This window comes from Argiope bruennichi, chromosome 3 (assembly GCF_947563725.1).
Source record: "Argiope bruennichi chromosome 3, qqArgBrue1.1, whole genome shotgun sequence".
Taxonomy (NCBI): Eukaryota; Metazoa; Arthropoda; class Arachnida; order Araneae; family Araneidae; genus Argiope; species Argiope bruennichi.
The window spans coordinates 56,937,614-56,952,648 of record NC_079153.1 but is presented as its reverse complement, the minus strand read 5'-3'; the positions used below and the strand labels follow the sequence as shown (position 1 = coordinate 56,952,648).

Here is a 15,035-nt window from a genome sequence, read left to right as displayed (position 1 = left end):
TGCTGTTTGTAAACAAAATTATGCAGTTGTATTCATTCTCGATTAATAAATGGCTGTTAGAATTTCGGTGAATTGTTACACAATTTAATAGCTGTTTAATGAATTCATATATACACTCATTGTCTTTAAAGTGTAAAACTGAAACAGTAACTTCAGTCTTTTGTTGACATTTAAAATTTTTCCTACATCTTGCCAAATTTTTGTTTTCTTCAAACCCGAGAGCGAATAGTAAGTTTATCTCCCAAAGAATTCGGAATTTGATTTCCTTAACATTGACTGCAATAATTTATTTTAAAAAAACTTGTTATTTTTTTTAAAACAAATTCGGAACTTAAATTCCATAGGTATAATTAAATTTTCGCTGAAGTATAAATTCAAAATGTTCCTATAAACAGTGGCTCAAACAATTGAGAGTACACCTTACTTTTACTTGACAAATCCGACTTTCATTATAAATAACACATTACAAGTGCAAATATGTTTCTCTAAAGGAAAGTGTTAAAAATCTGAGTTTAGATGGAAATTCCATTTTCCAGCAGGGCAACAACCCCAAACAGAATTCATGTAAAGTCAAACTGTGGTCCCTTTTTCATAGTAAATAGCAGTTACACACACCACCACAGTACCCCGACATCGATGCCATTGAATATTCGTGGGTCATACTCGAAAAGGTGGTTCAAAAATACAAAATTAGAAATAAAATCCATTTAAAACAAGTATTGCAAGAAGAAAGAGGTAAAATATCTTCAGATACCACCAAAAATAGGTCGAATCGGCACTACGACGTTTAGAGGCCATTATAGGAGCCAAAAGACATAAAACTTAACAGTGACACTTTGTTTCCATGTGAGAGATTGCAAAAATTTCATTGGTGTACTCTCAATTTTTTGAGTCAAAAATCTGAGTATGTGTATTTAAAATGCTTCCGAAATTTTACAATTTAGAAGTTTTTTGTTGATTTTTCTTTATTTTCACTCTAAATTAAACTATTTGTTATGGGTAAAAATAAAAATATGTTTTCTCTTCTCTGTACTATGTTATTTATATTGAAAGTCGGATTTATCAAATAAAAGTGAGGTGTATTCTCAATTTTTTTAGCCACTGTATATATATATATATCTATTTCTTCTTAAATTAAAAAAAAAAAATCTTTTAATGAGAAGTTTTAAACGAAGCTGTGAAAACACAAAATGTCACCAAGAGGAACAGAAATATTTTCGAGTCACCTGTCGACATTTTTATATTATAGACAAAGTTTATTTGCAATGTTTCAGAAAGTCATAAATGGGGAAAAGATGAGACTGATTCCAAGGTTTCTAATGTTTTAAAATTAATTATTGTGAAAATTAATGTATTTTACTCTTTCAAGGTATAAAGTGCAAATTTGAAATTCCACTATATTTAATAAACACCATGAATAAAAGTCATTTTTTATATATCATTTTTTGTGTGTGTGATTATTTGTTATATACAATTCAAAACAATTCTGTAGCATGTAGAAAGTTAACAAGGTACTGCATACTTTCGACAAACTTAAATATTAACTGTATTTCATTAATAAAAATAGGCGGTTATTTATTTCAATATCTTTGTTTTGCAATTAATACCATTAAAAATGTGCAATTAAAAAAGAAAAGTAAATCTTGTTGTAAATATGAGTGTACTAAAATGATGGAGGAAATTGCTAATACCTGATGAAAATAAGAATTACAATAAAGTAAGTAATATACGGAAATTCAAATGAAACTTAATTTGATGATTCAACTTTTTCTTGCCTTAGCTTTATATACAGCAGCATTATATTGCTTATCAATGCAAATAAAATTAAAAACATAGTTATGTTGCATCACTAGACGTGTGATATTTGGGGGGGGGGGGTGATTAAAAAATAATAGAACAAAGAGGTAGTAGGATGCAATAAATCATGCAAATTTCATCATATTTTTCTGAGATTTATAAAAATTACATTGGTAATATGGTACATGATGTTGGATGTGATACTATTTTTAAAAAAAAAAAATCCAAAATATCACAAAAGTACTATTAATTTCAAGAAACCAAGACATTTGGAACAATTTTTACTTTACAGAGGGGTGTTATGCAATAAATCGGATAAGCCTGGAATTCTTTGATAGGCTTTGACTTTAATTCTTTTAAATGTATATTCTTTTAAAAAAGGAGTGAAGTTCTCTCTTGTTATTATAAACCATATGATTTTATGCATATATTGTTAATATCACTAGCAATCATAGTACAATTTATCTGCAGTTTCTATGCAATTTAATTTTGCTGATAATTTAGGTTTATAAAATAAATCTAACTATCTCCTCTTTCATCTCTTCCTTATTTTTGTGGAACCAGTGTCTTTTTGTACTTACATAAGAACATGGAAGATTACTATATCCGAGAATACACAGTAATAAAATCTTAATCTGTATTTATTAAAAGATATAATAGTGGCAAAAATACCAAGTGCAGTGCTCGTTTCACAACAGAAAGGAAATGATTGACAAATCCTCTTGCATATCAACTGCAGTTTGTGTAAAGAGGTCTTTTTTCACAGACATTTCATTTACTAAAATCTTGGAAGAAAGTCAACAAAAACAATAGTTAACATGAATTTATTACTTCCATGTTATTGTTGTGTCTTCTCTATCTATCATGTTTAATTTTATGTACATTCTATTACTTGCAGTTTTTATTTTGGACTTAACAAACTAATAGTTCAAAACTTGCATGGTTTAATGTTACTATCATCTCTTTGCGATTGATCCATTTTTTTAAAGCACCTTATATAACATGTTTTTTATGTACCTTCAAAGAAGAGATTGCATGTATAGTCTAATGTGTTTTTATGCAGTCTTTTTCTATACTGATTACTTTATGCAGCATGTGAACGCTAATGATATTGGCATAATAACACCATTATAATATTTCGGTTATTCATATATACATTAATACAATATGTATGGTACACAATGTATGTACATATTGCATTGATTAATTCCAATATTCTAAAATAAAATAAATAATATATTCCAAAAATAAATCATTTGTAATCTCTTCAAGTGATAAAAGCAGTTTTGAACAATTTTATCACAAGAAGATACACATTTAAGTTACAATGAGTAGCCTTGAACTGCTGACATTTTAAAAATTTCTATATGATTAAAATGAGAAATAAATTTAAAAAAAAATATTTCCATGTGTAACTTAATTATTTATTTAATTTGGAAAGCACTTTCATTATTTCGTAAATTTTTGACAAATTTTCTGTGGCTTCTTTTTATACAATTTTTCTCCATCATATAAAAAAAATTAATATGTTGTAAAAAAATTTATTATAGCTAGTTATGAAATTTCTGAATATTTTTTATGCAGTTGCTACTTACCACAAAAAAAGATGCTTAACTGTAGCATATAATGATCATTGTAGCTATCAAATTCACTCTAAGTTACAAACAGCATCCAAATGGTTTCTAACATCAGTGAATAACTTAAGAGAAATAAGGCATAAAAATAAATCTTTTTTTTTTTTTTTTTTACATATGTAAGAATGTAAAGGTGGGGGAAAAAAACTTCTGAGAATGTTCTGCTTTCAATTTTTGGTATACTTACACAGTATGTTGATTTATATGCCATATAAGCAATTTTTTTCTAATATTAGAGAAAAAAAAATTATGGAAGGTTAGAATTGTGATAACAAGAACACATAACAAATTTCATTTACATAAGATGTTACATTTTTAAATTATAATTTTCATGCGACCCACGAATCAATAAACAGACTGACAGATAATCATCTCATTGATGGATTTGGTTCAAAATATAATACAGATCTACAATTAAAATGATAAAACCATATGCAAAATTTAGCCTTTCTAGCTGCTTTCATTTTGAGTTACCATCTACTTCCTCAAACAGATTTCTTGTAGATGGATCGATTTCATTATAAATGTGATGAAAATCTATAATTTTTTTGTTGTAACTGCAAGCCAGTTTCATCAGCTGCATTTGAATTACTGTATTAAACTGACTCACCCCTCCCCCTGATATGGAGGTCTAAAAATGGAGATTCATCAAATTCACAAGATTGAGGATTGTACTTTATAATTATATATATATATATATATATATATATATATATATATATATATTTCATTGTACCATAAGTAACTCTTGAATATTTTATTACTCAGTTTTGCATCTTCTAAAAATGGGTGCTGAATATTTGATCTACTTAATCCAACACTAATAATGTTACAGAACTGAACTGAAAGTCAAAATCACTCTCTTGTATAACTCATGTAGTTCCTTCAATCAGCTAAAGGCCAACCCTCTCTGCCATTACTGATGATGGAAGCCGGCCTTCTATATTTAACTACTTTAAATGCTTGAGAAATATAAAAAAATAAATTCTGCCTTGTTGGGAAATTTACACATATGGCCAATCAACTAATTACAATTACAAATAGGTAAAATTTACAATTCTGCTAAATATTTTATCTTATACTTGCTAAGTTGGACAAAATCATTTAGTGGAATTGAACCTTTTCTGATTTGATGTCTAAAGCGTAGGTTTGTAGATATCAAAGTTATCACCATTACTCTCTGCCATCTCGAAACTTTAATTTAACATACTTATTCCATTACAAAATATTTTTATTTTGGTCCGGTATTTTACCTTTTCTGTTAGATATTTTAGAATCGCTCAATTTACATATCAGAAGTTAGAAATGTTTTTCACCATAAAAATCAATTGATTGAAAGATTTATTAGCTTTAATTTAATTTTATTTTATTATTAAAAGATTTGTTAGCTATTTTTCCTTCTTTCTATATTCTATTGATATAAATTTGTTTTTGCTGTATTCTAATACTGTATATTTTTTTTTCAAGGAATTCAATGGCAAGAAATCATGAAAAACATTATGGAAAACTTAATCGTTTAATACTCTGGAAAGAGAAAGAAGGTAAGTCGTAATTTTTTTTTATCCACTTCAGAATTTCTATCAGTTATTCATTATTAAATATTTTATTTATTTTTATCTTAATTGATAATTAGCATGATATTCATGTTCCTCATTTAATAATAATAATAAAAACTTTTCTGATAGAAAATATCTATTATGAATTACTTTTTTTCCATTAAATTTAAAGCAAAAATATTTTCAAATTAAAACCAAAAAGTTATTTTTAATGCAGAAAAATAACTCATATATTTTAATTATCAGAATTTGTTTCATTCCTTTATGCAGGTAAACTTAGAATTTTTTAATAATTAACTAATGAAATTTTATAATTTTAGTTTAATAATTAACTAAATACTTATCAAAATAGTCAAAGTAATAAACTCTCTCATCTGTAATTGAACAGTGTGTTTTTAATATTCATTGCACTAGTTAATTTGTTTTAAATATCTAGAAACTGCAATCTCGTATATTTTATATATGTATTTTTGAATGAGTTTTCATTTTCTTTATTACTTAACTACATAAAAATTTTGTAATTTGTTTTTGTTATCTGTATTTTAGTAATTGAAACTGATATATTAAAAAGATCAGTATGTGCATCAAAATGTAGCCACATTGATATTTGATAGTAGATCAGTTTTTTGCTGTAGTACAAATATGTATAGATGTTCATTTATGTATTCATCATGCAAAAATATTAATAATTAAATTTATCTGTTCAACAAATCCATTTTGTATATCAATTATGAATTACTTTTGTGCATGTGTGCAATAACTTTTGTGCAATATGTGCATGTATACATGCATTCCAATAAACGTTAAATGATATTGAAAGAATTTTAAATCATTTTTTTTTCTCATAATAATTTCGATTTGTAATACAAATGTATCATTTTTTATTTTTTTGCATTCATAACTTAAAATATTGAAAATTGTTTTAATTAAAAATGTCTATTATTTGTAGTCTTTGTCTATGCATTGTTCAACCAATACTTGAAAACTTTTATTGTTTGTTCGTTATTTTTATTACATTCTCTAATATTTTCACTTTGTCCTTAGAATATGAAAAAAAGCATCCTCCTAGACCTAGACTTGTAAGTTAATGATTTGATTTATTTCTTTGAAAGTTATTTTTAAATTACTACTGATCTTATTGGTAACAAATGTCTGCATGTCAGTATTTCGTAACTTATTTATTTAGGTAATTTTTTTGTTTATTTGTATTTGAACCTATTTTTGCTTCTTGAATAGTTGTTTTAAACATCGATGGATAATTTATTTCTGTATATGCACAGGTTTGAATTAGAAAAATTATAAATATCAAGTTCGAATTTTCTTGAACTGAATTGCACTGAAAGTTGTCTTTTTTTATTATTTTAAACATTGATAAAGGAAAAAGGTGGAAAAAACGTGGCAAATATGATATTAAAGGACTGATATCCAAAGAAATTAATACAGCTATAATATAGCAGAAAAAGCTTCATTACTATAAATTAATACTAAGGAATGGAACAATTAACTTTGTTCAGAGATGCATACACTGAATGAAACAACATAAGGATTATAATCTCATTTTTTTTTTTTTTTTCCTTAAGAGATTTAAATTCTTTCATATAGTGCCAATATTCATATTTCAGTACAAACTCTAAAAATAACTTGAAATAAATTGCATGCCAATTCTATTTTAGTTTGAGTAGGAAAAAAGAATATTTCTGAGGTGAAAGCTCTAATTATTCAAGGAATTACTACAAATATTGTCTAAAGAAATGAAATTTGCAAAATTGCATATAAAATAAACAATGAAAATTAACTATCAAATTATGCATTATTTCAATTACAGACTTATTTAATTTTTCAAATACAAAAGTACTTGTCAGCCTTTCTGAATCTATGTAAATTTTACTTTTAATATTTGTTTCCAAAGATTCTATATTAAATACTTTTAAACATTATGTTGTAATATTGTAAGTTTATTTATTTGTCACTTTACTCCTACTTAATTTAGGATATACTTGACACACCTGAAGAAATTAAGAAATGGCTTCCCAGTATAAAAGCAGACCTTGAGTTTTATTTAAAGAAATCTCAAGTAAAGTATTATACAATTTTTTTTCAAAATTGATGTATATATTTTTATAATTTCAAAATTACAATGATGAAAACTGTATCAATGTCTCAGTTTTAATGTGATTTCAGTTTCTCTTTTCCATATAATTATTTTTTATAATTTGTAGTTTACCATATAACTTTTTACTCTTTAATAAATTTGTAAAAGTAACTTACATTTTCTTTTTTACATGTAATGTAACTTCTTTAAATTTCAATTTTATTTTACTATGTAATAATGTAATATTATGTACTTTAAAATCATTTTTTTTAACTTCAAACATTTTTTTAATTGTTTTCTAGATTATTCATTTCAAATACATTATTAAATTTTTTGACTTTGAAAATTTTTCTGAAGGCGGACATGAAATGTAGTAAATTAAAATTCGATGATGTATATATTTTTATAATATGACATTGTTATTGTCATTAGAATATTTTATTGCAATTTACATTGTGTATATATATATATTGTTTTACAAGTCAGAATAATTTTAAATCGTTGTATTCTCTATTTTAGGTTACTTGTTATTCTGATGAACATATTGAAGAATGTAAAGTAAAAGTTAACAATCTAGAAAAGGAATACAAATCCTTTGTGCGTAAAATTGCTAAACTAACTCCAGGAAAATTAAATGCGGTTCCTTGGACAAACCGGCCATATAAAAGAAAAAACGATGGTATGAAAATTGAATAACCCATCTAATTTTTGTTTGTTTGTTTGTGTGCGTGTGTGTGTAGAAATAAAATTAAATACCAGCATGAGTTGGTATCAGTGAATTAAATGGACTTGTATTTGAAAAATTGAAATCCTAAAATATCTTTTTAAATTGTTTCAAGATTCAGCTTTCTTCTTTAACTCTGAAAAGAGTCTAAATATATCTTTTATAAAAAAAATTGAGATATCAAGAATATGTTTAGTACCTTTTCTAAAAAATGTAAAATATATTGAAATTAATAAAGCTGTTTCTTTTTTCATTAGATATTGCTGAAGACCAGAGTTCAAAAAAAGAATTTGTTCCTATTTCAACTCCTATTCTTGATCAAGAAAAAGAACTAGTGCAAGAAACCACCTTGCCTTTGCCAAATTTACCTCTAATGAATGAACCTTTGGTATTTGCTTTTGATAAAGAAACTAACTCAGTTCAAACAAATTCACAAACAGTGAAATGTACAGATTTTGAAACAAATGCCACTGATACTGATAAAAACTATACTCCTAAAAAAGTCACTTGCACGAACTATGTGGAAACAAAGAATGATGTTGCCATTGTTCATCAAAAAATGAATGCATCTAATTTAGTAAATTATGATTATTCATCAGACAGTGATAGTTAATTTTTAAATAAACTTTTAATGTAGAGAGCTTGATATATTGTGTTGTAAATTATTTTGCATATATTATATTTTAATAAAATCAATTTATTAATTTATTTCAAACATTTTATACTTTTATTGAAAATTATATATACAGTGCCAAGCAAATCTTTTATATGCATCAAACGTTTTAAATATATTTATAAATTAGACATCTTTTTTATTATTACTATGAAACCTCATTTAATAAGCATAATTTTTTCCTTAATCTTATTTGTAATGTGAAACACTTGTTAAATGAAACAATTTTTCTTCAAGGATCAATATAAAGTAGAATAATACATTCCATTCCAAAGAAAAACTACGCAAACAAATTTATAATGATGTAGTTTATTTTTTTATATATTTTTTGGTGCATGTCTTTTTACAAAAATTTCTTTAAAATCATTTATTTTTGTCTACACTTCAAAATTTGCAAAAATTTGACACTTTATTATTGTTACAATATATTTTAGCATCTGTAGCTACTGCCTTATTTGGGGGATTATTCTCAACGTATGATACAGCAGGTTCCTATGCTTTCTGAATCTTCCTAATTTCACTGGGAGGTCGGTGCTATACTAAGCCAAATTTCTACTTCTCCTCCTCTTATGACAAAATCACCTTGACAACTTCTTGCTGTGACACAGAATGCACTTATGGTTACGAAGGAAATGCAAATGTATTTGCACTTGCATGTCGCACTCTTTTCTTTCATTTGTAAAACATGATGCTTGCTAAAGATGCTCACTTTTTTCTTCTTTATCAATTAAACATATTAAATATTTTGTTAAGAATCTAATTTGGAAAAAAAAAAAAAGATTTAGCTAGTATTAAACACAGACTGATAGATAAAAGATATGTACTGGCAGGATTCTGCATACGAAGTTACGGTGTCTTCTTGTTACTCACTTTGTGAAACATCATTCATCAAAATAGTAATTTTTTTATATTTTATTTTATTCATTAATCGAGGTTTAACTATACTTTTATTTGTGAAATGGAACAGAAAACATTATTATGATGAAATAATTCTTGTATAAACAAAATAAATTTGAAATGATGAGAAAATATTTAAAAATAAGGATTAAAAAATTGGTGTAACTGGCTCATGCTGAGAGGCAAAAGTTACTAATCTGCTTGAGTTAATAATTTAAGTACAAACTAACTGTACAAATTATGCTAAGAATTCTTCTTGCCGAAATTTTAGAAATGATAACTTTATATGATAGAATATATTAATGTAATTGTAATGTATTTTAGCAATGCATTATCTGTAATGTATTGTAGCTTACTTATCTATCAGAAAAGATTCAAAAGATTTTTTAGAAATTTCCCAATGCAACCACTAATATGCCGTTCTTAGATCAATCAACACTTCTTATAGTTTTTAAACTTTCACAGACAGATATTTAAACTTGCACTTTTCAAATTTTCTTGTTACTGTAAAGTCAAACCAAAAATATTTAGCATAACCACAGTAATGGAACCTGTTGATTTTTAAAGGCTGCGATTCTTTATAAAACCTTAGACCTTTATAAAAATGACACATTCGAAGATCAAGCTAACAGTTCTTTGAACTTCATGAAAGACAGAATATTTTTCTTAAGAAAGAATCTGTCTTTCCTGACTGGAATACTATTTAATTCTATATTCTATTTCTCCAATGAATACTCAACATCAATTCCCTATGTGTTGTTAATAATATTATTTATGTGAACCAAAACGCTTCGCTAATCATCTTTACTTCATTGAATCATTGGTGTTTGAAAAATTATAGCATTACTAGAATCTTCATGAAAAGTCAGGGAGCTTTGTAATAAGTCAACATAACTCTCTGATTTTGAAATCAATATATATATATATATATATATATATATATATTACTCTGCTTTCTAATTCTGTGAGAAATTGTCTAACTTTTCACATTCTGTTACTAACCTCTACTTCAGTATTAACTTTTAGTTTATTAATATCTTTAAAAAGGCTGACTTTAGAGGTACAATGATAAAGGTTGTATCTTACATTTGACAAAATTAGTAAATTTTGTAAAAAGTAAGAAAATTTACAGTTAAATACATACAACAATTGAAAACAAATGAAGAGAATTTATTGCAAACAAAAATATATATTTATACATAAATTTTTATAGAGATTAATATGTTGTGAGATTGTTTTATAAGAACTTTGCTACATAGGATGTCACTGATCAAATGAAATCGTTATGAATATATTCGATGTATGAAATTTGCGAATAAATGTATATGATATTAGAATATTAGTTGCAAATTATATATTAAAGTATGGATATTTTACTAAAACTAATCAGAAATTGTGTATTCCTAATTTCAAAATATGTATATTCTATATAAGGTCTTTATAGATACCATGAAATTTCTGACTTTCATTTGTTACCTATTTATAAATTAAAATAGAAATGATATATAGATATTTATTAACCCCTTCACTTACAATGATGTGTTTGATACATGCATCAAATTACTGAATTTTTAGTACTTAAATTTGTAATTAAGTAAAAGTATTAAGTAAGTAAAAAAACTTTAAAAAATCACTTTCAAATCCTTCAATATCCCTGACGTCCTTTATGCTACTATAGGAATTAAAATAATTATAAATGTCCCAAAAATAGACAGTGTCATCTAATTAGGAGATAGTAAATTCATAAGTCAGTGGTTTAGCTCTTTACATACTAATAGGGTAAACAAATATTAAAGAAGTTACAAATCTAATGAAGTGTCCTAGATAATTTTTATGGTATATATCTCTCGAAACTAATCTTTGAAACTATCGCCAAAAATGCCAAAAAGAAAAAGAGCTACTGAGGCAGAAAAAAGAAGGAAATGAAAGCTGACATCAGAGCTATTTATATTGCCATTAGACGTTTTTATATCGGCAATCAACTTAGGATGTGCATTAAAATAGTTTTCAATGTTATTCTGTTTGTCTCGAAGTAGCATTCATTTTCGAAACTGAGTTTGATATTCAAAATTTTATTTTTATGTCTGTGTAAATGGACTTTGTTGATATGGTATTCGGAGTCTAATGTCAGTACAAATCCTAATTGACGAATATAGATGGCAGATAATAATCTAATATCAAGAAAGAATTTGCTCAAAAAAATTTATGAGAAACAATCGAAAACTTTTCTTGCTACGAAATTACTTCGGTGATTAATTGTTTTGTCAAAATGCGAAATAGTGATATTGGTAGCCCTAAAAAATGTTTGTTCCCTCACATATGTTTTTGACTCATGATTTGTTTTGATAGTGTTGCATGCCTATTGAAGCAAGACTTTTTACAATACGGATGGTTTATCTTCTATTGCCGCAGCTTCTGTTTACAGTATCGCTTTCTGTTTTTATTTATTTATTTTCTTTTACTCATATTTTGCATCTAATAAATGACTAAATTAAGAACAGAGATTCTAAGCTGCTCTTAAGTCCAAGTTGAATTATAGATTTTCCATGAAATTCTTTTATAGATTACGAGTAATAAGAATTGTCCGGACACTTTTTTGATGGACTGTACAATTATCTTCTCTGTTATTAGTTTTGAATATTTTAATTATTTCTTACATCATTTTTAATAACCGAGAAATTCAATTTCAAAATAGTTTTTATTTAATTTAAAGAAATGAATCTTAATAGATGTCTTGTTTTCCGTGTGTATTTTATCATTCTAAATATATTTCAGGATCCTATCAATTTTTTAAATTTATTTTGTTGAATAGGTAGCATTAATTTGTATTAAAGCAAATTTAAACTTCTGCTTATCAGTTTTAAGCATGATATTATATTTTTGTAACAATTTTTTAACGCCATTTACTCCCCCCATTGGCAGGCACTGCATGTATGTTGATGAGAGGTTGAAAAATAAGCAGGCTCTCGCTTTCATGGTGAATATAGCAATGTTGGGGAATCGAGTTACCTCCATCCCATGATGGAAAGCACCATATACTCTCTCGATAACTCTAGCCTTTCGTAGAGAAATATACATCCATCGTATTCGATTTTTTCATAAATTCGAAAGCAGATAAACGAAAAAAATGTGAACTTCCAGATTTTTTTATAAATAAATAGATTGCAAAAAGAATTATCATTTGCAGTCAAAAATTGTAAGCAATTTTTTTTTTATTATTATTATTATTTTGCCACCGCTGAAATCGACTTTTCGTTTTAAATGATCAATTCATTTGCGAATAATATAAAGCGTTTCTAAGAAATGATCTTCATAAAATTCTCCTTTTAAAAGTGGAATTTTTCTATGTGAATAATTCCCGTTTTGGTGACAAAAAAGAAAGTTCTAGAAAATAGGAGAATCATGGCGATATTTCTATTAGGAACTGAAGTTTCGGAAATCCTTTTTGGTTTTTTTCGTAGCCCTACCAGAAGATCTATATAAAGCGAGAAGGAAGAATTTTTTTCTGAAGTGTTGATCGCGGAGCTAGCTCTCTAACTAAATTCTGAATGCTTGGTGCCATTGCTATTATTTCATAATGTTTTGCTGTTTGCCAATATGTAGTTGATTTTTTTTCAGGCTATGTTGTGTACACTTCATCTGTATTTTGTTACATGTGTTGCGCATAGAATAAAGCATTGTTATTGAGCTTGTTTTATTTTTCAACAAACACCTCAGGACTCATTTTCCATAACAATAAGGATATTAATTAAGATGTCATAGCATTATGATGCTCTTATTTATAGCGATCATCAATCTATTTTTGTTTATGTATAATCGTTTTATTTGAAACAAAAGTATTTCTAATATTTTTTTTTGGGGGGGGGGGTTCTTTTTACTTTTTCTTGAAATGTTACTAAGTATTAAAAACTGTCAGGATTTCTTGTGAATAAATACATGAATTTTGTTTTAAACATTTTTTATTTGGCTCTCAGAGGAAATTGAAACAACAGAATTATCTTTAGCAAAATAAGTTGAGCACAATTGAAAACGTTGAATATGAATGGAATCTTTATAATGCAATGGTATGAAAAATACACAAAATGAAAATATTTATATTTTTAAATCTGAATGTTTACATATGACAAGGTGCTTAAAAAATAAAAAAATTAAACGTGTTTTATTAATATTTTACGATTTATAAAAACTTAGTTTTTTTTAATATTTTAATAGTGCTGTAAAAAACAAAATACAATATTAAGATTATTAACTAAAGTTATAGATATTGAGATTTTATATTAGTAGAGATAACAGTCTTTAAATCTAATATCTGTTAATAGATAGTTTTATTACGGACGGTCGGAAAGGGATAGGTTACCAGCTATATCAAGTACATTCCAGTTTAAGTACAAGACTTGATAAAATAAAATTGGTTGTCAGTCACCAGATACTGTTGAACTTAATAGAAGAATTTAGTTTAGTTTTGTCATATTAGCCTTCCGTTTTGAAGCTACTTGAGAAATATTTCGAGATTAACGTCGAGATTTTGAACTATAATCAGGTGAAAATATTTAAACCAGCATGTAAAAAATATTTAACTCTGTAAGGATCCATAGACAATGTAAATATAGAAGGGGCAAACTTCCAAATTCAAGCATTTTTTTATCTTAATATTTTATAAACGCATTTTTTAACAGGCAGATACTAAAATAGAAAAGTATTTAATTGGAAGTTACCTTCAAGTGAATTTATTTAAACATTTCCTAGCATAAAAAAATTAATTTAAAAGTAAAAAAAATATTTTAAAAAGGTACAGAATTTTTATTGCATTTTGAATATTCAGTTACAAAATTTTTCATGACTTCTGATTTGGGTGTCAGTGAATTAAAACCAGCTATAAATAAATAAGTTAGAAACAGAAAACATTAAAAAAAATAAAATCCTGATATTATTGTTTCAAAATTTCAATACAGTAGATTCTCTCTAATTCGAAACATATGGAACTGGACACGAGTGGGATTATTGAGAGTCCGGATTATAGAGAATCGTATAGATATCGCTGAATTTTACAATGATACATTTTTTTTTTTTTTTTTTTTTACGCCAACAATATATTTATTGTATTTTTTGAGCCAACAAACTTTTATTGTATTTAGAAAAAAAATACTATGTTAAGGTATGGAGGAGTATGTATATAAGGTAATAGGAGTATGTTAAGCAGACATGTACTGAAAGGGGGAAATATTTCTTTAACTATAAAGAATGACTCATCATCGAATAACATTCTCTAATGGGTGCGTCGGTTTAATGAGAGCGATTAGAAAGAGTCTATTGAATTTTATTCGATAGGGTCATATACATATTATATGATCCTAATGAATCAGATGAAACGGACTGCCTTGATAGTGTGCGTGGGCGCGCTCGTGTGTGTGTGTGTGTGTGTAATTCATTTCTTATTTCAGACAGTAACAGATTTTACTGTACCGTCTTTGCAATGTACTGTATATGACTATAAGGTGAAAAATATCGTTCGTACACACTTAACCGCCGTTACTTATTGGAAAGGTCGTTAACTCCCTTTTTTATTGTTTTATTTAATCCCCTCTATTTTATTCCTCTGCTGTCAAATTAGATGGAACTTTTTTTTTTTTTGAGGAATAAGTGGTATTGATTTAACTATGAG

At 26.4% G+C, this 15,035-nt stretch overlaps 1 protein-coding gene across 2 annotated transcripts; it reads left to right on the top strand.

Annotated features, from left to right (window-relative positions):
* The first annotated feature begins 3 nt into the window (after window positions 1-3).
* On the top strand, window positions 4-8,439 carry LOC129963527 (uncharacterized). 2 transcript variants are annotated; one of them, XM_056077963.1, is made up of 6 exons: window positions 4-228; window positions 4,899-4,972; window positions 6,032-6,066; window positions 6,978-7,061; window positions 7,599-7,758; window positions 8,061-8,439. In XM_056077963.1, exons 2-6 carry the CDS (start codon window positions 4,906-4,908, stop codon window positions 8,414-8,416), a joined length of 702 nt encoding a protein of 233 aa, XP_055933938.1. In that variant the 5' UTR covers window positions 4-228; window positions 4,899-4,905; the 3' UTR covers window positions 8,417-8,439. The 2 variants fall into 2 exon arrangements, with proteins under 2 accessions (XP_055933938.1, XP_055933937.1); XM_056077962.1 differs by lacking the exon at window positions 4-228 and adding an exon at window positions 1,414-1,717.
* The last annotated feature ends 6,596 nt before the right edge of the window (window positions 8,440-15,035 follow it).